Consider the following 24,402-nt stretch of genomic DNA (forward strand, 5'->3'; position numbering starts at 1 on the left):
AAACTGTTACTTAAAACCTAAGTTGTCAATCGGTCTAACTTTAAGTGTAATTAAATATTTTGATTTCACAAGTTTAACGTCAATATTTCACACAAAATTAAAATTTACCGCCAGTTTTCGGGCGTACGATAATGTTTTTCAGAAATGGATAATTTTTGGATCGGGTACGATAATTTGAGTTTCAAGAACTGGCAACGCTGTTAAAACACAACACTGCCTTAGCGTGTTTAAAGGTTAGCTGCGTTCTCCTTGAAGTACAGGCTAAATAAACATTTTTTGGTTAAAGAAGGGAAAAAATATGCCGTTTCGGAAAATTTCAGAAATGAAAGGTGTTTTGGTCCTATATCATCCCCCAAAAGTCCCCGACACTTCGCCACGAAAAAAATTAAATATAAATAACGCTTAAGAAGTTGAATTGTATTTGACCGATATAAGAAAGATAACAATTTTTATTTTTAGCACAACGAGGCTATTATGAAATTATTTTCAGAAAAGTTTTCATAAATACTTTTTTTTAGCTTTTTTAATCAAAATCTATAATTTTAAGTCGAAAATGTTTATAAAATTAATTTTAATTGAAATGATTAACTTTAAATAGGCAATATTCTATCATATTATTTAGATCATAGGACCCATTTTGACACCAATTTCATCCAATTCGGTGAAGTGGTTCAAAAGTTACGTCTACTTCCGGTATAGCGCGCGATTTCCAAGACGGCGGCGAAAGCCGACTTCGGAGACTCGGGGATTTTTGGGGGATGATATAGGACCAAATCATCTTTAATTTCGGAAACTTTAAGAAACAGCATATTTTTTTCCCTTCCAAATGCTTATCTACCCTGTACTATTGTGTTTGTTGCTCCTGGGTATTAGGGCCCATCTTACCAAGATAAAGGAAGCCCAAAGGACCGAGTCGATAATTCATGGTAACCACGACGACGCCTTCTTGACTGGCCAAATGAATACCGTCAACGTATCCGTTGTGCGAGGATCCTTCCAAGAAACCTCCACCGTGGATGAAGACCATAACTGGCGCGTTCGGTTTGCCGTTGACTGGTACCCAGACGTTCAGTTTGAGGCAATCTTCGCTGGGTTCCTTAAGGATCATCGAAAATCTCGACTTTCCGGGTTTCCCCTTCACCACTTGCGGACACGGATTGGGCGATTCGGTAGCCTAGAAAATATTAAAGACGATTATTGCGCGTTATCCTGGATAATGGCTCCTTATTTTAATTTACCTGGAAAGGGGTCTTCCACGGTTTCACCGCGACGGGTGAGCGAAATCTAAGCTCGCCGACTGGCGGTTCGGCGTAGGGAATTCCGTAAAACGTCAAGACGTCCTTTCCATTTGGACTCTTACATTTGAATCCTTCGATGGGCCCCGAGTGTGTGGCGACTCTCAAGCCATTCGGATTCGTGCACAGATGTCTAGGACCAAGAGTACCCCGCCGGTTCAACTCCGACATCAGGCGTCTCAGGACGGTTTTCAGCTGCATCGCTATTTTATATCCAAAAGTTAATTAATTTTACCGTGGAGTATAATTAGGTACGTCCTTGTTAGTATAATTACGCTCGAGTCTACTAGCTGTCTAGTACCGCGTTTGTGTCGTTAAGCTAATTATTTGCGCGAAGTTCTTCGCCGAAGAAACTAATCCGCTAGTAATAACTACTTAAACCAGATCTTACCCACGGAGAACACGAAGGTCACTATTAGCCCTTAAGGTTCTTTTGTTTGGTAAATACTACACCGGTTTATTCCGGAAATTAAAAAAAGTCTAACTTCCCTACGTTATCCGCTTATCAAGGGGACGATGATAAGGATAGAAGGTGCCCAATATTTGTAAATAAGGCTTCCCAGCCATTCGTCACCAACTAAATCGTAAAACTACTACTCTATGAGAGTAATATCGGCATGACGCATGTCGACGTCACCCATGCTTTTTCCTATAGATAAAAAACTGCCCTCAAAATGGTGGTCATAGCCCTAAGCTACAGAGCGATACTACTGTATAGCTTTTGACGAACTCTATAAATTTAAACTTTAAAATAAAAACGAAAGTGCTCGCTCGCACATGCGTACGCGAACTCAGATTTTCAAATTAAGGGAATAGCATAGTTCTCAACGAGACATCTACAATATGGCACTGACATGTGTATTGTTCTCGAAAAATAATACCGAATATTGTTTGTTTGAAAAGGTTAACCTCTAGCTCTTGATTACCTAAAAACATTGTCAGCCTGTATTCGTATAGACGTTTAAAGCCATGATTCATTGTTGAATTTTTGTATATTTACACGTGGTGGGTTGGTTTTGTTAACTGAGAACGTTTTCACTTTCTTTTAAAGAAACTTAATATTTAAATTTATAAATAAGGCATTTTTCTAAAAAACTATACTTTCCAGAAATGTGAAATTTTCAGTATGTACTCTCTCGGGGGAGATCGTTGTTATTTGTAAATTGCAGAAAAATCGCGAAATTTTTCACGGTTTTAGAAGTGTTAGTTTTTAAACGCTACGGGGTAGACGTAAAGTTTCAATTTTGTTTGTTTTTCATGACCAATTATTTCAGTGACGAAATGTCCGATTTCCACCCTACCAATTCCATTAAAGGTTTTCGAGAATGCTCTACAACTTGCTTATTGAAACTTTTCGTCTTCCCCGTAGCGTTCAAAAACTAACACTTCTAAAACCGTGAAAAATATTTACAAATAACAACGATCTAGAAAGAATAGTTTGAGAAAAATGCCTGGGCCGATCAAATAAAGACACCCTGTATTTTACTTTTATCAGAACTATATAAATTTAAATGGACTTATATTTCAGTAAAAAGGTTATAGCAAAGTTGAAAAAAATAGCCAAACTTTCATGGAAATAAATGATAAAATCATTGAATTAGTCCTAGATCTAGGGTAAAACTACCTTGAAAAAGTGTCGAGAGAAAATCGAATTCTCTAACCTTTTACAAATTCCTAAAATTCCCTGACCTTTTCGACTCATTTTAACCCTGGCTACGATCTCGTAAATGTTTTTTTGAAAATATTTTGTTTATCACAATTAAACGCATCGACGGTAAAAATTATTTCAAATTCCGCCTTAATACCCTTACTAAAAGCAAAAGAAACTTACTTTCTTGGAAATAAATGGAAGTCCAAAAAGTAGTGGCGTACCTCAGCGGAGTTCACAGGTTCAAATGAAAAATTATCACAAAGTGAAACCCCTTTTGATCTTCTACAAAAGGGAGGGCGGGGTCGGGGGCTCGAAAATTCCAGAGTAAACAAAAGAACGCCATAAAAATCTAGCAGCGAGTGTTTAGTGACAACCCCTTTTGGAAAGATTTCGGGAGGTCGAGGTGGTGGATATACTGGTAGACGTTATTCCCCCGTCGTGTCCCCCTCTCGCAACTAGGACGGCTGCGAAATGGACCACTCCAACCCTTTTCAATGGAAAAGTACGCCACTAGCGCGCCAAGGGGGTCCAAAGGTAAAAACCCATAAGATGCCACGTTAACGCTTTTGGGGCTGCAAGCACGTGTTCGAACTTGTTCCGTTGGTGGGTCACCTTATCGAAATGTTGCCTTTTAAATGATAGAGAGATTTCAAGCCTTCGCGTTTCAGCCAATGGCGGGAAACGATCGTTTGTCTATTTACAAATATGGAATGCTATCTCTCATCACGCTCATTTTCAAAATTTCGATTCTGGTTTGTCATCTTTGACTTTGACCCGGGAATTTCTACCCGATAGTTAATTCAAAAGCGGGAAGAGGGTACAGTTTCCGAGTATCAATACGGCGGACTTGGTTTTAAAATTGGCCCCGCTGATTTCAAGAGCGTTTGAAATGATAAAGTTGTAAGAATTTTCGAGAACCAGTTAAAAATTAAACTTTATCCCCTTTTCTTACGAAAACGCGTGATTGGCCCGTGATTTTTCGGCCCACTTAATTAGGAAAATAAATAATCAAATAGTTGATAAAACGTTTATTAGTTTCAAGTTTGAGTTTTTAACAACTCAAGAATGTATTTACACGGTCGGGATAATTAATAGTTTGAAACTATTTTAAGCGTTGCTAGATTCTACCAAGGGCAGAAATGTTTTCATTTCCGTACGCTTGAAAGTTGATAAATTTGAATTTTGTTTGAAAATTATAAAAATTCTTAAATGAAGTTAATATATTATTAAAAGATAGTTTTAATACGTTTCCTGGAAAATTCGAAAATTAACGCCCTAAGTATAAACATAAGTCTATAATATTGTTCCATAAGTTTGTCACTTCGGGGAATATTTCACAAGAAGAAAATCTCCCCCTATTGAGGCGCTGTCAAAAGCTACGTGTGACGCGTTAGCAAGCGGACGCCAAACTGCGACGAAGCCCGTAATGCAGTCTGTCTTTTCGCAATATGATCAAATATCCTCAACGTTAATTTTAGGTACATTTTAAATTCAATTTGTGAATCCAAGAATTAGGAAAATTAATCTATTATCTTTCGAACCAAGCACTTACTAATTTAAAACTGTTAAGCTCGCGATCGATCGCTCCCGTCGGCCGCCATCTTCAATTTGTCCGGATATCAGGGTTGCCGGGCAAATATTTGAAAACGGAAGTTTTACAAAACTTAAAAATGGCGCGTTTAAAGTTTTTGCCCCATTCTCTAATTTCATTTGTGTATACCCTCTTTTATAATCTTATATATTTGTGAGAGCTGCCATACAGGTCTGATTTCAAATAGTGCATGCAAGGCCGCTTCACGTGGTAAAGTGCACGCGACGTCTCGAGCTGATGAGCACGTGCAAGCGCCCTTGCCCGTACTATTTTAAATTAGGCCTGTAATGAAATGGCTGACTTCGTAAAAGAGTGTATAGCTCTCAGTAAAACTTAAAAGTATAGGAGGTGTCACACTTATATAATAATAATATTATACACTTATGGTATAAATAAATAAATTCTTGTACAAAATGAATCCTTAAAATCGTTTGCTATTACTTATTCTTCATGAAATTACAGCCAATCACCCCTAGCTTTTCTTAAACCTGGTATATGGAATTCGTTGATCTATCATAAATATGGAAATTTTAACTCATTTAATCAAGAAGTAAATTCTTCGAATTTGTACGATAGAATTATCAGTTTTCGAGTATCGAATCAAACATACAAATAGAAAATAAAATATTTAAAACGTCGAATATTTTTAGGGAAGAAATCCGAAACAGTTGATTACTTGATCAAATGGTTTTAAAAGTCGCATGATGACTTAGGCATAAGGTGGTGCCTTGGGTATTAGCCTAGTTGATTATTATTATTATTATTATTAATAATACTAAACAGCAAATCGTATATTGAATAATTTACCAAATAACTATCAAATTTTGTTATAATATAAAAACATTAAAATTTTTAAAAACAAATATGTTACGCTAGCACAATGATTTTAGTTGTATTAAAATTAAATTTTAATTTTAGCGAATTCTAGACACGTTCATATTAGACCTTAAAACCTACACGATTCAAATACCAATTTTCACCAATAAAATTAAGAGAAACTCGCCTCGAAAAGTGGTTTCTAGCATTAGTGTGATTAATTAAAATGATTAAATTTTTAATCTTGGCTATTAGAACACCCTGAAACAGGGTAATCTACCCCTCGGTACAAAATAAATACAGAAAGTTACCAGCATTCTCAAACTTGTCACTATGACGTCGAATAACGTCACAACCATAAGTCTATAATATTGTTCCATAAGTTTGTCACTTTGGGGAATATTTTAATGAGAGCTAGGAACGGGGTGACGTCATAACAAGAAGAAAATATCCCCCTAGCGAGGCGCTGTCAAAGGCTACGTGTGACCCGATAGCAAGCGGACACAAAACGGCGACAAAGCCCGTAATGCAGTCTGTCTTGTGAATAGCTCTCAGTTAAATTTTTGCATGTGAAGAATAGGAAGTGTCACACTTATGTAACAACGTGTAACAAATTGTATATCAACTTGTAGGATAGAACTTCTATCCCCTCCGGTCTGGAGGCGAAAAATTGAGTACCCTAGCTCGGGACCTAGATTTTATTTTTGTCCGGACCCTCGTTAAGTGCTGTCACCATTGAAGGGAACTTGAAACTAACGAAATTATTTTTTATTTGACCTTGACCGACAACAGCTCGCGAGCCGATTAGGATGTTAACCGTCAATTTTTTACTACATTTTTGATAACGTTAAAATCTTAAAATGGAAAATGAAATATTTTAAAGTCTGTTTACTTATACTGTATTTCTATGGTAATTAGTAATTTATTTTTCTGTAAAAGTGTAAATTAAACAAGATAAAAAGTTGTTGGCTAAGCCTTGTTCTAAAATATAGTTTACAATTAAATTTTGATAGTAGGTGGTTTTTTTCACCTGTTCTGGGTTTTTTGAGCAGGTTCAAAAGTGTAGCCCTATGACGTCATTTTACTCCAATTCTATCTTGACGAAAAAAACGAGTTGGCGTTGAAGGGAGTAGTTAGAGGTTAAAGGTTATATATTTGTTTTGTTTTTAAGATGGCGACCGGTGGTGAGATCATCAATATAGGACTAATTTTTCTTATTTCTTTAATAATAATAAAAATCAGCTAGGCTAATACCCAAGATACCACCTTAGGTCTAAGTCATCGAGCAACTTTTAAAGTCATTAAATACACTTTTTTTGGGGATTTTGCTGGGCGCGTTCATGTTGAGTTTACCCCCCTTAACCCCCATTCTCCATATCCTGGGACCAAAGACCCGAGCCTAGACCCCCCACCGGTGGTTTCAGGTAATGGCCGACTAGCGGGCGGCCAAAAAGAGGGGTCGAAAAGACCGCGAAAAAGTGTGTATAGCATTTAACAATTGGATATTCGTTATTAAAAGCTTGCCACATGTGAAGATGTTCAAAACCCGTTATGTTTTCGTGAAACGAAATTTAAGCAGACGAATTTTCTATATAAGCTAGATTACTCCCTCTACACCTCCTTTCGAGGAGGAGTAAAAAGTGTAACGTTTGAGCTCTGGAACAAGCGAACAAAATTCGGGGCAGGGTAAATCTTACCCCGAGAACAGGCGAATAAAACGTTTTAGGGTAAAAAGTCTACACTTTTTGTCCTGGGACAGTCGAAAAAAAACCACCTAATATTTTAGAAGTTGAACAGGAAGGCAATATTTTAATCAGGCATAGTCTTAATTTTTAAAAAGTCTTCCAAATGGGCAGATGACAAATACCAATTTTTTATTATTTTATCCACCTGCTAGATCAGTGGTTCCCAAAAGGTGTTCCGCGGAACCCTGGGGTTCCGTAAAAGGGTCACAGGGGTTCCGAGAATTCGCAGCGTGGCCATCTTTGTTTGTGTCAAGAGTTTAAGATGAGTAAAAAAAATGAGTTGGGTTTCCGCCAGAATTAGGTGGATAATTTAGGGTTCCATAGCAAAATAAAATTGGGAACCGCTGTGCTAGATGCTACTAAAATCCTAAGTTCTACCACAATTATCCGTCTCCTTTATCCACCCCTGTCCCGCGCTCGGGTACCTATCGCCTGTGCTAAGGGTATTATATTTTCTAGGTCAGGAATCCATACGGTTTTTTTGACGTCACTATGTTAACTGAACAAAAAACAACGTGAGACGGGAGCGCGCGCAGAGGGGATTTTATTTATCGCAGGCAGGGCCAAAGCCGTCAGTGATCCAACCATACGCGATACGGCAGGATAAGCATTCCAAGTAGAGGTATGGATTCCTGTTTAGGTGGATACCAACATCGCAGCCGTGGCTAAGGCTACGAAGTGCTATTAGTCTATTACCAAAAGTTTGATAAGACTTCATACTAAAAGTCTGATAAGACTTCATACTAAAAGTCTGATAAGACTTCATACTAAAAGTCTGATAAGACTTCATACTAAAAGTCTGATAAGACTTCATACTAAAAGTCTGATAAGACTTCATACTAAAAGTCTGATAAGACTTCATACTAAAAGTCTGATAAGACTTCATACTAAAAGTCTGATAAGACTTCATACTAAAAGTCTCTTATATCAGACTTTTGCTATTACCCTATAGCTCTTTATATAAAATACGAGAGGTCACGTGATTACGTTAGATTCATCGTGCAGTTAAAGTTGGAGAGCGCGCGCATATTTTTGTTTTTGTTGAGCTCGGCTCGCGTGAAAACGCATGAGACCGTCTGCACGGAAATGTTAAGAAGCGCGTGCTCCAAAAAATAACACTTTTTATACATGTATGCGTATATATTATTTTATAGAGAGAGCTATTGCGTGATAAACCAACATGACAGCCATGGCTAAAGCTACCTTATTTCCGAATTTTCCCCTTCCGACGGCAGCAGGCAGGGCCGGTGCTAGGATTTTCGGGCCCCAGGTAATTTTTACTCCAAAATTTGGTTTTTTGGAAATAGTCAGAAAATTTCAGTTAGGCACCCGCTCCGGCGGGCCCCTTTCGGAGGCCCGGGCCCGGGGTACTTTTGCCCCGCTTACCCCCCCCCCCCCTAACGCCGGCCATGGCAGCAGGCGCTAAAGCGTCTAGCCAATGAAAGTTGTACACAAGAAAATCCACGATTTTTGACGGGTTGCGTTCTCCTTGTGTGGGGTGTTGTGTTTGTTGCTCCTAGATGGCAGCCATGGCTAAAGCTACCTTATTGTGTGATGAACCTACGGTTAATAATATCATAAGTGTATAACATATATCTTTGGTGATTATGTTTATCACTTGAAACATGTATTTCCGCAAGCTTCCGCTGATTTATTTAAAATGGTTTTCCTAAGAAAATATGGTGCGGGGCAAAATTTTTATAAAATAGCGAGTTTCTGAAACTATTAAAGCCGGGAAAATGATTTATTAATTAGTAGATATTAACATACAGTGTAGTTTTAACATTTTACATGGTTAGAAAAAGAAATACAGTCGGTAATTTTTAGCCTTGATGCGGTGTAAGCATCTGTAATTTGGCGGGAATTTCGCGTCCAATGGAAAATACGCCGAGCCAGCGAAGGTTCATGTCTCTTTTATATGACTTCTCTCATAAGGAATATCTTATAAACTCCCCTAATTAAAGTACTTTTCAAGGAGATTTCAATGGTGCAAATTTTTTTCCACGCAAAGCATTATATAAAAAGTCATGGTTACTTAAACACTTAGAACACTGCAGTCCTAGCTAAAAAAAAGTAATTTTAATCGAATTTTGTACCATCTAAGTATTGGCGCCTCCCACCCCATTCTTATATTACACGGTGGGCCATCTGGAATCGTACCTAGTGACATTGTAGCTAGTGAAATCGCATCTACTGAAATTGTAAAGAGAAGCACGAAATTTATTTCTTATCGCATTAAAAAACAAAAGCAGCTGCACGGCTATAGGTGGAATTCACGAGAAGATGGCGGCCATTGCTCTAAGGTAGATAGTTATGGGGGTAAGGGGGATGACACTAGCCTTCCACTACAGCGATGATGACGTCATGAGAATACAACCACAGATTTCCGATGACGAGGATTCGAGGAACCAGGGAATTGATAATCTTCACTCGAAATTCCGTTTTTTTTTTTTATAAATATCTCTAGTTTTTTCTTTTGTTTTTTAATGCGAGCTTACAATTTCAGTAGAAACGATTTCACTATAGTTACGATGTCACCACTCCCAACAAATAAAGAAAGGCTTATTTTCACAAGGGAAAAAATCTCTGCCGCGTAGTTAATTCTACGCCACGAGCCGTTCGGTTCGTACATCTATAAAATTAGTGTATCTTTATAATTAATTATTTGCGGATAGTAATTTTTGCACCATTAAGTTCCCCTTAATAAATTCTTTGGTAAGGTGGTACTAAAAAGTGGAAACTATGTGGCGGGGCTATTGTTCAAAATAGCCGGCTTTTGTCATAACATAACTGAAAGTGAATCTCCTTAATTAAATTTATATTCCTCTACATTTTCTTTGGTTTCACGTTTATTTCTAGAAATTCTAGAAGACACTGTTATACAAATTCGCACTAGGAAGGCCGTTTCACGTAGGGGGCTGAGTTCACCCCGCCAAGTGAGTTCCGACTAGCGCGAACGATAGTCGGAAGCCACGTTCACACTTACCCCTTAAAGGGATCCATCACTCGCAACAGGGGGAGGCAGAGGGGTAACATAAAATCCAGACTTGCAGTGTGCTTCAAAACCAGTTTTTTGTGACCCCTATGCCTTCCCCGGTTGTGAGTGGGGGATCCCTTTAAATCGCTTCGTTTAGATAACTAGTTTGCAAACCCAGCGTGCAGCGTTGCCAGACGTACGATAATTATCGCACAGTGCGATAATTTAATCAACATTTTTAGGGCGTACTATAATTTTCATGGCGTACGATATCGTACCATTATTTCGATAATTCGGCCTCAACGTACTATAATGTACGATAATCTTTAGATTTTTTTAAAAACCTACGAACGATTTATATTTTATTATTAATTTATATAACTTTTCTACTTATAAATGAATGATAAACATTTTCTGTACGTGTAGTCTAGAGTGTGAGTTTATTACTCCTAGCTATTACCGCATTTTTTAAAACATTTTTAAACATATTAAGTTCAGTTAATAATGATAATAGACATTTTGTTTATTTCCCGGAAATAAAACTTCTGTAGTGCTTTAAAAAATCATCTAAATTCAACGCATTTACGTATGAATTAAAATTTATCGCCATAAAGAAATGTACGATAATTTTCCAAGAAAATCGATAATTTTTTGGCCTAGATTCGATAATTTCAGATTTTCGATCTGGCAACGCTGCCAGCGTGAGAAATCGCTTCGTGTTGGTTCGGGAAGCAACTCGTCCAAGTCCGCTCGCTTAGAAAGTTAGAATCGCTTTCAAAACGACAAGGCGGGGAAGTCAAATTGCTCGTATTTTCCAAAATAATGGGAATAAAATTCTAAATAATGTCCAATAATATTACTGTATGTATAGTAAACATGATTAACTAATTGTTTTGGGATACATTTTAGTATTTTCAAAATTCTGGTTATAATTTGAAATGGCGTTAAGCCTTGGCTATAAGCGAACCGGGCTGAATAGATTTCGCACGTGTGAACCCAGAATTATCGTCGGCGGTCAAAACTGGCATACAAACCGACCTAAACTGGGTTTTAGGCTCTAGTGTGAACGTGGCTGGAGACGGAGATAGGAAACGAGCGCTTTTGGTCCGATAAATGATTTTTCATTTGAATTATTTGATTAAATAAAATTTACGTTTTAATAACAAAATTAGATAGAATTTGAATTTTAATTATTTAAATACAGTGTGTGTTTTAATAACAAAATTATGTAGAATTTTAATTATAATTATTTGATTAAATAACATTTGCGTTTTAATAACAAAATTAGATAGAATTTGAACTGAGGAAAAAAAACCTTGTGCGAACGGTGGTTGTAACTCTTTCGGTTTATGCCCACTAGCGCAGTTTCAATTTGCACAGTTCCCATTTGCGTGGTTTCCCAAAAACGCAGTGTCCCGAAAGCGCGGTTCCCATTTGCGTGGTTTCCCAAAAGCGCGGTTTCCTGTTTGCGCACTTTCCCTATCTCAACAAATGGGTTGAAAACACCTAACCTAACCTACAGTGCCTAGGCGCCTGCGGCGCGCCCGGCTACCCTAACCTAACCTAACCTTATATACATATACGTAATAATCGAAACCGCGCTATTGGGAACTGCGTTTTTGGGAAACCGCGCAAATGGGAACTGCGCTAACGGGAACTGCGCTAATAGGCAGATACCACTCTTTCTTGACCAACAGACGGCAATAAAACAGAAAGAGTGCGAACGTAAATCCGTGTCACTTGGCTAGGTGAATTCACCCCCCTACGTGAAACGGACTTCGTAGTGCGAATTAGGTAGCCGAGCGCGAAAAAATTGATGAAAAAAATCGGTTGGGTTATTTTAACCGACACTTACAAAAAACTATTATTCCGTTTTAAATAAAATTTAAGCTGAGAACCACATCGGCGTCGAGCTTAGTTTCAATTTCCCGAACTACAAGCGAAACTAAAAATTTAATGCTCCCCTTAATAGGCTTGAAAATAAGTTTTTTTTTTAAAAACTGATCCTTGTGACTTTCGCGAACCCCTATATTTAATTTTTTCTAGCCCAATGTATTTGTCCCAATATTAGATAAATTTGTTTACACATTAACGCGAGGCCCTCCCAGGCTTAATCTAACGTCGTACAATCAGGTACTTAATACATTACAAGCTGTTCCGCGAGTCCTGAGACTTCTGACTTACAGAAATGCCAAATTCAGTTTGAAGAAATTCAGAATTGTAAATCTTGAGAAATGTCCCGTAGAAACTAGTACCAGAGTTGGCAAGGTGGTAACCAGTTTGGATTTAACCACCTTGATTAATCTAGTTTAACGCTGGTCCAAAATATTTGTTATTTACATTTTACAAATGGTTTGAAAAACCGAGATGGATTGAATTTCAAGGCCATTAACAGGGAATGCAAAAGGGGCCACTCCCCCTCCCTTTTGTATACTGTAACATTTGACCTTGAGAACGGGCCCCATACAGGTTTCGGGGGTACCGTGTTCTAGCTCTGCGGGGTGTATCTGAAACCGGTACGTAGTCTAGATTATCTTTGCTGAAACGCCCGTTCCTCTTTTTGCCTATTTTATAGGCGTTAAAGGCACACTATCAAGGTACTTGTCCCCGAAACCAGCTTCTTTTAAAAGAAAATATTTTTACAAAAAGCTAGTTCCAGGGAGAAAATATTTTACAACTGTAGAGTGGCGCCACCGCAGAAAAATCCAATCCCCCACTCTTCCACCCCTCCAGAGTTATTCTCAAATACTACGAACTGACCAGGGGTCGGTCTGTACTCTGTAGTAAGAACGGAATCCGCTAATCCTCATCCCCTGTCAAGAAGAACTCGAGGTTTTTTGGAGGACTCTAGACAAAATCATTTGCAAACATTCGATATTATAATAATGAAATTAGTTTTAATAAATCCATTGAAAATGAAAAGGAGCACTTAACTATTTTGAGACAGGATTACACGGAAAACGCGCAACAAACAGACCCTGTATTTCACAACAACTTCGCCACCTGCACCTGGCGGTGCCCCCCTCACGGTTGATACCTTGTCGTGGTGAGGGGGCTTGCGTGCGTCCTTATATAGTGGGCTACGCTGTCCGGAGCTCGTCTCCTGGTAGGGCCACCCAAGGCAGACAGGCCACTATGGACGTCAGACTAAATTCAACCACTTCCGCCGCTTGCCTAACGGTTGAGGGCTGCCGTGTATTTGCCCGGAGAATTTATTGAAATTTCTCGATTTTTCGAGACGCACATCACCTTAACCTTACCCCGGAATACTGATGGATGGGTTCCCGGAGAATTTTTTTTCCACCAAATTTTTTATTGCTTTTTTGGAAAAATATAAATTACCACCAGGCAAAAAAAAAAAAAAAATACGCACGGAACATTTTACTTACACTAGTCTGACCGATTTCCACATCCAGTATCCTGGCGCCCCGCCAACGCCGCTCGAGATGGGGATCGCCAGGATATCATCTGCCGTACTCTTCACTTCTTCACTTCTCCGGGTACTTTATGCGGCGGTTCGATTCCTCTAGGCTTGCGGTGGCGACCCATGTCATCGTTGGGGTCGGGCTGCGTTGCGGCCAGTTGCTTCATTGCAACCCACCTGTTTGCCGTAGGTGGCGTCCTGTAACTCGGGCGAAGGGTGTTCTGGTGGCTGAGTCGCGGAATTTGACTGCGGCGCTCTAGGCCCAGCTGTTTCAAGACAATACGCCGCTTTGACCCCTGAGTCTGGGGTAGTCAGGTGGTTTGTACTGACCGGTATAAATCAATCGGCTCGCCTTTCTAGGTCAGGTCAACTGGGCTCCGGCTGCCACGTGTTGGTCGGGTCCGGGTATATTCGTCGCGTACCCTTGGCCTCAAGATTTTGAGGTCCCCTAGTTGGGCTCCATGGTGGGTGAGGGACGCGCCGAACGAACTTTATCACTTTCAACATGCATGAAAATACTCCTCAAAACCAGCCCTCGGGCACACCAGCCGCGGACGAGTTCCCGCTCAACCCGGCTATTTTGGCAGCAGTCAGTGGTGTCTCAGACACCATTGAGGCGGTGTTTATTGGCAATCAGCAATGCCACATTTCAGAACTTACAGCCCTAGTTGAAGAGAAGCCCGACTTCGTCTCTCAACTTTTAGCAACCAAAACCTCTTTTGCTACTGTTGCCCATAAGGGTGCAGTACCGAATCAACAAACTGTTCCGAAGCAGCTCGCTTCTGGTTTCGCGCCACGTCCTCCGAAATCTATCCCAAAAACGGTGATCAACGACCACGTCGTGTTGATCTCCCACAAAGATGCCAACGTATCTGTTGACACCCTTGAGAGAACCGTTCGTAAAGAGCTGAACCCACGCACGGCTCGTATAAGCATTCAATCAGTCCGTAAGGGCCGTAACGCCTTGGTGGTCCAATTAATTAATCTCCCCATATGAGACTTAAGTGAAGTCTTAAATGACTCTTATTTTAATCTAAAATTCTAACCCATAGTAAACTCTCAAATAAGTCTCTTTCAAGTCCCCAAATATGAGTCTTCAAATATGAGACTAAAGTGAAGTCTTAAATGACTCTTATTTTTATCTAATATTGTAACCCATAATCAACTCTCAATAAAGCCTCTTTCAAGTCCCCAAAAATTAGTCTCCCCATATGATACTAAAGTGAAGTCTTAAATAACTCTTATTTTAATATAATATTGTAACTTATAATCAACTCTCAATTAAACTTCTTTCAAGTCTCCAGAAATGAGTCTTCCTAACTGAGACTAAAATGAGTTCCATTTAAATATATAATAATAAAACTCTTTTATTGAGACTAAAATAGATTTTATTTAGGACCCACAATTCTGGTCTCAGTTTTTAATGCTTACATAATACTTAAAAATCCTTGATCCTACATTGAGACTAATTGGCGACTAAAGTAAGACTCCCATTTTGGTAAGGGGAACCCTCATGTTACTGCGGTACGGAGATCGCAGATGCACTCCACTACCTAACGGTCTGTCCTCTCACTGAGGGGCACCGTAAGAACATTCTCAGCCCACAAGGGACTGTTTTCGTCACTAAGACGAATATAAAGCATTTCCGTTCTCTCATGAGACGGGTCATCATTAATTTTGAGGATATCATCTCTGCCCACGCTCCGATCGACGATATCTCCTCGGACTCATCCTACCACAGTTTTAGCGATACCATAAGTTAATGATACCTCTAAGTACACAAATAAGCCCTTTCAAGGAGGAATCTTTGTCCAGAAAATGTGATGTCAAATTTTGTCCCTCCGATTCCCGCAAAAATGAAAGATTTGAAAAATATCTCTGACCCAGCGCCGCTGTGCGGTCGAGAATGAAACTATATTGGGAGGGGCTACTTTTACTAGTCGTACCTTAGTGGGGGTGCCTTAGCGGGGGTGGAGGGGGAGAGGGAGAGGGAGAGAGTTCATTCGTTATAATTTCAGTCACATGAGAGAAATAAACCAATAGCAAAAAAAAACGTTTTTCTGCCTCTGCGGGGGGAACGAATTTTCTAAGGGAATATCGAAATTTACCTCTTTTGGGGAAGTTCAAACTAGCCTTGCACAAAACAGGATTAAAGAAACGTAAGCTTCGGCAGTTCCAAGTGTATGTTAAGGCTACTTTGATACGCAGTACGGAGATACATAGGTCGATTTGGACAAGCATTTCCGCCATAGGCAGCATAGCCATTTGTGTACTTAGAGGTATCATTAACTTATGGCGATACTGATGCGTAGCAACTGTCTGACGGCGTTCTTCCCAATTCTTGCTCGCCACTTCTTCTTATTATGGTTTTCAATCGCTCCCCGCTTACTTCTGCACCTCAACTTTTCCCGCCAACTTTACGTACTGAATTTCTACATTACCACTAAAAATAATAGATAAGGACTATCTTACCATCTTGACACTGTCACCCCTGTAGTATGAACATTGCTTCTTGTTCGTGGAGCAGGGGTCTACAAATACAACACCAACTGCACCTGGCGGTGCAATGTGGATAGCGTGCTGGGTAGTTCATCCCTTTATAAAATTATAGCATTGTAATACGTGTACGTAACTAATGTTAGATGACACGGCATCAGTGCTTCCCTTTGTAGGGAATTTTCAACTTTAAAAATTAGAAAAGGGATTTTTATTTGAAAAAAAGGGAATTTCCCATTTTTCTGGAAAACAATGTAAGTTACCACTATTATGAGTAAAATATAGTTCATTGAAAATAAATATAGGCTAGTCTTTTCTCCATCTTGAATGCTTTTTTGAATAGTAAGGGAATCAGCTGCACAGTTCCTATAGTTACTAAACACGTTGTGATTAATTAACCTACACCTGAATTATTCAGACAGACATGATATTCAGGCTGAATATCATGTCTGTCACATTGACTATAAAAGAAATTTCAGGAATACTTTTTGGACTCTTGTTGCTAAAATAGACGCTTTGAAATACTCGGCTGTAATTTTGTATCGGGTTCTTTTCGGTTTCATTTTAGTTTTTCGGAATTCGGATGTAAACTTACAAATTGTTATCTTTAACATTTATATTTTTAAGAGTCATGGTTTTGTAGAACATGAAAATTAACTCAAAGAGACATGATACTATGAATATATTTAACATATATTCATGACGATACTTCATGACTAATTTTTTTCCCTTTTATAAAAATAAATTTATTATTATTTTGGCGAGCTTTCGGGCGGTAGCCCCCTTTCAAGCCAATAAATTTATTTGAAAATATTCCTTGACTTAAATATTAGGTGAAAATATTATATTTAACTCATATTATGTTAGAAATCAATAGGGAAGTTTCGAGGGAATTTCTAACATTAATAAGGGAAAAAAAGGGATTTTTTTCGGTTACCATATTGAAAAAAGGAATTTCAAATTTCCCAGAGTGGAAGCACTGCACGGCATATAATTTCTGTGGAAATAACAATATTGCAAATTTTTCATTAGTGATTTCTAATTGATCTCTTTCATTAGTCCATCGATTATATGCTTATAGCCCCAAATTATCTCTATATTCCTTCCGCTGCATTTCGAAGAAGGGTTCTGAAGTAAATAGGAGCCAGAGATCCAGTTCGAATGAAAAGGTTTTGCAGTTGCCATTATTCAGTGTAAAAGAATGCACGACCCTAACGTAGGAAAGTTTTCCTCTACGCAGGGAGTAACAAGACGTACGATGGTCAGAATACACACAATCCTTCTAATGTGTTAAGTTTGTTTGAGCTATTCACAGCAACCTGCAACGCCGGTATCACAACCAAAATATATCCACGGTCACACATATATACATATTTACACTTATTTGTTACTTCTAGTCATACTTTGAAAGCATCGAAGATTCCTTCGATCAGTGTCACTCTTATTTTTTACTTCTGATCACACCTATTTGCCGTTGAGTGTCACACTTATTTCTTCTGGTTAATAATAATAATAATTATAATAATAATCATCTAGGCTAATACCCAAGGCACCACCTTAGGCAAAGACTAGTTCGATCAGTTTCATACTTATTTGTTACTTCTATCACACTTATTACTTCTGGTCATACGCCGAAGACTAGGTCGATCAGTGACATACTTAATTGTTACTTCTGGTCATACGTTGAAAGTGCGGCGCACTCTGAACGGCCTTGAAAAACGCTAGAGGGAAACGGGCGCGTACAGACCTCTATAAACACGCGGATTTACAATGTTGGAAATTGCGGGGCTCCGTATACGCTGCCCAAAAAACCTTACTTAGAATTAAAATTACGGAACGTATTTGCAACTCTTGGTTATATGTAAACCACAGCTATTCAAAAATATAACTTTCATGAAAATCGGACTTAAATTAAGGAACGTTATGCCGACTTTCAGGCGGAAATATAAGTGTCACACTTATTTGTTACTTTTGGTCATATTAGAACGGCCTCCGATAAGTGGCACACTTATTTGTTACTTCAGGTCACACGTTGTAAGCATCGCGAATTACTCCGATAAGTGTCACAGTTACTTCAGGTCATACGTTGTAAGCATCGCGTATTACTCCGATAAGTGTCACACTTATTTGTTACTTTGGGTCATATTAGAACGGCCTTGGAAAATGCCAGAGATAAATTCGCGTAAAGTCTCTATAACCACACGTATTTCCAATGTTGTAAGTTGATGGGGGTACTTATACGCTGTCCAAAAACCTTACTAAGAATTAAAATTAAGCAACGAAATTGCAATTCTAGGATATATGGAAACCACAGCTTGTCAAAAATATAACTTTCATGAAAAACGGACTTAAATTAAGGAACTTTATGTCGACTTTCAGGCGGAAATATAAAACCACGCACATTGGGGTCCCGTAAATAACCCCGAAAACTATACTTAAATTTAATATTTACTGATATAACCGAAGTTGTAGTTCAAATGAATCCTAACCTATCCAATAATATTTTTTTTAACGTTACCGGACTTAATTTTTAACAAAATATCAACCACACAAAGCCAAACTACCGAAAACGGATGCCCAACTTCTTGGGCTTCGATTTCAAAACTTTATGAAAGGCTATCAATGGCGATGCATGTACATTCGAACGAGATATCATTTACTCTTCTAGCCCTAACCGTTGAAGAGGTATGCGCGACACGGCGGCATCGGCATCGGCATCGCTATCGGCATCGGCATCGGCTACACTGTACGTGAGACTAATACACACAAATCCTTAGGATTGTGTGTAAAAAGCAAAGACTATATATACGCTTCGCTAAGCGAAGCGTATATATAGTCTTTGGTAAAAAGCGTACACATTCTTTGAACGTGCTGCTTTGGAATTCATGGAAAAACTAATATTTCTAGATTGAGTGCGAAAAAACATTATTTATATTTTCGCGGTTACTTCTAAGTTCTAACATTACGTACTATATTCAAGTTCGAAATGAATTTACTCCTAATCCATAGATTATTTTTAAATTAATATTTATTAAAATATTATTTATTTCATACATTTACGGTTTACCACTTACTCTTATTATGAACATTTAACAGTTAATTAATTCAACGCAGTTTAGTAATTAATAAAAAACTTCCCAGCCCCTAAATTTTGTAACAAAACACTCGAACCCCATCAATTATAATATCATCATTAACCTTCATTTTTCTTCCCAATTATTTCTTAAGGTTTCACCACTAGAATTTAAATGACATTAAATAAATAATAGACTTGGCATTCCGTAGCTTTTCTCCCCAAGATAAAAACTATTGAAAAAAAAACTGTGACGTAGTACTGCCAAGTCCCTATACTATTATAAATAAGAAACAAGTACTAAATCGGGACTGAAGTTTAAATATTTAATAATTTAGGTTCCGATAAAAACTTCTACGGTTTGTAACATTCGAGCGGCTCTTCCCCGTTGTAAACTTTAGTAATGTTTATACCATCCCCCCCACTTTACAATTATAACTTTAGTAGTGCTTAAAAAAGCCCCCCCCCCCCTACTGTCAATCCCAGGGGATAGCAGAGTAGACAGGCGAACCCTTTTTACCGCGGGATAGGGACAGGGTTGGCAAGTTTTAAACAAAATGTTTCAAACAAGTGTTTAAAACACGTTTAAAACAAATATTTTAAACAAACACCAATTTGTTTTAAACGTTTTAAACTATCTGTTTTAAACATGTTTTTTATAAGGCAAATTTTTATTGTTTTTTTTGTAAGATTTGGGTTAATTAATATTAGGGAAAATGTAGAAAAACCATTCCAAGGCTCTAAGAAAGGTAAATTGTATTGATAACGGGTAGTTTGATTTTAAGATTCTCTGAAAAGAGCTACTGAAAGGGCTCGATATGATTTTATAAATTTCCTACCAGTGCAAAAATCCTACGAACGCATTGAATTTTGTCTTTTTGTTTAAATAGAATGTATATAGCTGCCAATAAACATCTATTTGGGACACTACCTTTGCACGAGATAAAAGTAGGGTTGCTGTTTAGTCGGGTTGTGCCGGGTTTTAAGTAACAAGAAACACGGCCGGTGTGGACAGATCGGGTTAAAACCGACTATGCGGCACTCCTAAATAAAAATCAAGGGATTTCGGTCCCCTTTCTCAATTTTTTAGAAATTTTATGACGTGATGGAAGTTTTAAGATTATAGAGGTATCTAAGTTCTTATTTTTTTATAACATTGTTTATTTGTGATGATTTATGACTGCAGACGTGCACATTTCAATAAACCAAAACTAAAAACAATGTGTGGATAACTAGCTATTTTCCCTTTTCTTAGTACTATCCGACCGAAAATTTCAGGATGATAGCTATATTAAAAACCCTACTACAGGTTAGTAGTATTTGCATGGGGCATCGAAAACTCTAAGGCCGTCAATGGTTGGTCAACAACGCTTAGCGAAATTCTTCGCTCGTTTAAATAAGCGTGTACTCTTTGGTTCTTCTCACTGTGAGTTAATTTATAATACCATAAGTGGCATAATTACCCTAAGTGTGCCAAAAGGAGCCTTTCCCGCAGAAAATCTTCAATTTGAGCTTGTTCTAAACAGACGAAAGAAACGCAGGACTCGCGAATTCCGTTCAAGTACCCTATATGGTATTTTTAATGCACGCGCCGCAGACGCTGCTTCGCAAACACATGACGTAATTTTTTCCAGTGACGAAATTTACGTAATTTACGTCACCTTCGTTAAACAAGGTATCATTGAAAAATTCATCTTATTGACACACTGAGGGTATTTATGCCACTTATGATAATACGTTTAATGATACGTAATATTTATTTAAATGAGTTTTCTCGTGATTCTGATATATAAGTATAATGAATAGTTTAAAACGTGTTTTAAACATAGTTTTTATTGTTTATTATTTGTTTTTTATTGTTTGATTTAAAAACAGTTAAAAACAATGAATCTTGTTTAAAACAATAAAAAACATTGTTTTTGTTCTTTTTGAAAAAAAACAAGGATTTTGCCAACCTTGGATAGGGAGCCATATTGTTGAGCCTAGGAATATAATACTGCGTACCTGGAACGGAAATTTGTATTCCCCCATCAAGGACTCGCTGTTTTAGCTTCGGCAACGCGAGAGCTATACAATTTCGGACATAGGAGCGTAGCGCCATCGTAAAAATAGGCGGAATGTTTTGTCTCTATAAATTTGGCCTACTTTTCATTCTATTCACAAGGATTTTTTGTACAAGTTGAAACACGAATATTCTACCTGGATTCTACGAAACTAATTTCGGAGATGTTTATTTAAAGGAAAAGTCCAGGTTGGGTAAAACTTGGGTCTATTTGAAAGATCATGTTTAAATATACTCAAAAATAGCAGTCGTGAAATTTTATCTTTTTTTAATGACGAGAAATTAATTTTAAACGAGCGAAATTTACCCGCCAAGCGAGCTGCCATTTTCTTTCGACTTCCCTTCGCAGACCACACGCGGAGCAAGCGCGCGCGGGGAACAGAGCGCTGTTATAGCGCGAACAGCGCGTGATTAAAGTCCTAAGGCGTCACCGTGAAACAAAATGGCAGATCGCTTGGCGGGTAAATTTGGCTCGTTTAAAAATTAATTTCTCGTCATAAAAAAAGATACAATTTTACGACTGATATTTTTGAGTTTATTTAAACATGATCTTTAAAATAGACCCAAGTTTTACCCAACCTGGACTTTTCCTTTAATTTGAAGGCAAAATAAATAAATCTTTAACACGATTTTAAAACCGGCACGCATTTCTAACCAAGTCCCAACGAACACGCGGATGAAATTTTGACTACGGTGTCCGCTAGGTGTCTCTAGTATCTTATGTCCGAATTAAGCGAGCTTTGTGAACAGAGGGGAATCAAATGAGGGGTTGGATTTTCTTCATACACTTTTTCCCAAAGAAAAGCAAGAATAGGTATGTCTTAACAATTTGTACAGGCTAACACTGCAAGTCAAAAATCCCGCTTCGGAGAAAGTTTCGTTAGTTCTAGTGCGTCGTATCGCGACGGTGGCGCCAACTGGATTCAAAAAAGGAAGCTCAACATCGACTTTTAAAAAAATGCCCTCGACAGTGTGCCTTTAACCCACTCTTCCGTTCTTAGAATTCCCACCCGTGTTCTCCTTCAATTGATGACCCCCCCCCCCCCTATCCACGACGGACTGCAAGAGATTTTTATTATAAAGTCAGATATGCTTGCTCAACTTGTTAAAATGGGATAACGAAATAGTACAGTTAAAGCCTACGGATGAATTCATAGGCTCTTTGGTGGGAAAGCTAATGGGAGCATAGTGGAAGGTGGCCTTTCTCATCAAAACAAGAAAGCCACGTTACTTTATTATATCGCCTATTCGCTTTTATCTGGCATCAGACGGACAGCAAGATTTCCTATCTACTTCCCTGCTGCCATCGGAAGGGAAAAATTCGGAAATTGTCTACCCCCTTTCCGTGGTTATTTTGTTGATAAACGCAATCGTGACGTCACAGCACGCGGGAAGGCTAGACGACAAGACAGACGATATTTTATAACATTTACAACAATCGTAAAAAAGCGTTCAAGAGACGTGGCGTCACGATTGCAAACGGAGATCAACGGTTAATAAAACAATTTCCCCTCCGTTGAGCGTCACTGAACGCGGCCTCAGTGTAAAGGCTCGTCCAATGAAATTTGTACTCTTGCGTACAGTTTTCATTGGTTAGAACTTAGACGCTTTAGCGCCTGCTGCCGTCGGAAGGGGAAAATTCTGAAATTGTCTTCCCCTTTCCGTAAAACACTCAGCGTAAAGGCTCATCCAATGAAATTTGTACACCACCCTGCGTTAGCGTGTTTAAAGGCTAGCTGCGTTCTCCTTGTGTTTGTTGCTCCTAGGTGGCAGGAATCAACCTATTAAATAGTATTTTCAGAATATAGTATAGTTTATATCCCGCACTCAGGGGCGGCGTTAGGGGTAGGCGTTTGTTTTCATTTAGGGGCCCACAAATCGACTTGAGGGAGCCGTCGATTTATGCATAAAACTTTGAAAAATTTAATTTTGAAGTCGATGTCATTTATTTTTCATTCCCCCAACTCCTTCGACCCCTCCCTAGCCGGGGCAACCGGATATGAGTTTGTAGCGCCACCTATTTTTTGTTTTAAATTAAATTAGTCTCCTATTTTTGGTAGAAGCAAAGAGTATGGAGGAAATAGAGATAAAACAACTGGGAGAAGTCCGCAACGAAACGTTCACCACCGAGGGGGATGACAATGGGGAAAAAGCTCTAGAAACCGGCTTCAAAATAGCTACCGCAATACTAGCTACCCTTTTCCGGCACGTGACCTCAGAAAAATCGGGCTCCATCGGTTGTGGCACAGCCAACTTCGATCACGCGCTGCCGCGCTATATAGCGCGGCAGCGCGTGATCGAAGTTGGCCGTGGTTGCGGTAAGGCGCAAACCATGGAGCGAATTTTTTCTGAGTTCCGGCGTTTAGTGGGTAAACGCTATCGGCAACGAGCGAGAGAGTGATTTCGAATCTAGGGTACCAGTTTAAATTATCTTTGTAGAAATCGAAAGCAAGTTCATATTTTCTTGAGAGGCTCTCCCCCCTACCGGACAATTACCCACACAAGACGAATACCACCTGCCAGCCCTGATTGAGAGATCGGACATTTGATAAAATCCCGTAGAAAACTTTGGTTAAAATCCAGAAATCCAAAATCCTAGAATTTTCCGCCGTTGAGGAGACATTGACGTTTAGCGGAATACATATTATAATATGTAACATTTTTTGGGGGTACTAAAATTCCCTTTTTATGAATATCATGAATACTGATCGCGTGACGCCTCACTGTTAGTTTTATTGTGATCCGATCAAAAGGAATCGAAGTTTCACGATCAGTGGCGTAGCCAGGATTTAGTTTCGGGGGGGGAGGGGGGCACCATTGGAAAAAAAAGTAAAAAAATAAAAATATTTGTACGTACGACTATACGTTTCGGGGGGGGCATATGTCCCCTCTGGCTACGCCACTGTTCACGATAACCCATGAAGTACGCATAAAATCAAACATTTCGCAGGTAAAACGGTAACCTATTAGATAGAATAATGATATTGTTTTGCCCAAAAAAGGCACAAATGCAATATTCCTATGTAATTGTGAATCACTTGGTTGAAGATTCAACAGACGGGTGGAACCACCCATAGAAAACTTGAACGGGGAAACCGTAGGCGTACTATACATTCATAAAGAGATATGCCTTGATAGATTTTTGCACAAAAAAACCAAGAAGAAAGAGCTCGGTGACTGGTCGCATGTATGAAATAATCTTGTATATTAAAAAATGTTTTAATAAAATAAAAACTTAATTTCTCTTTTCACATATCAGATGTATCGCCCCC

At 38.6% G+C, this 24,402-nt stretch overlaps 1 protein-coding gene across 1 annotated transcript in view; it reads right to left on the bottom strand.

Moving 5' to 3' along the window:
• LOC149952435 (acetylcholinesterase-like) overlaps nucleotides 1–24,402 on the bottom strand; it is a 96,352-nt gene that overhangs the window by 4,067 nt on the left and 67,883 nt on the right. Inside the window, exons 2-3 of the mRNA XM_090168544.1 lie at nucleotides 1,239–1,498; nucleotides 886–1,174 (exon numbers count right to left, since the gene is read on the bottom strand). Of these exons, the coding sequence (XP_090024670.1) occupies nucleotides 886–1,174; nucleotides 1,239–1,496 (547 nt within the window). The 5' untranslated portion in view covers nucleotides 1,497–1,498. The remainder of the gene's footprint in view (nucleotides 1–885; nucleotides 1,175–1,238; nucleotides 1,499–24,402) is intronic.

Source organism: Leiobunum rupestre, chromosome 3 (genome assembly GCF_980474605.1).
Source record: "Leiobunum rupestre chromosome 3, qqLeiRupe1.1.hap1, whole genome shotgun sequence".
In the NCBI taxonomy this organism is placed as follows: Eukaryota; Metazoa; Arthropoda; class Arachnida; order Opiliones; family Sclerosomatidae; genus Leiobunum; species Leiobunum rupestre.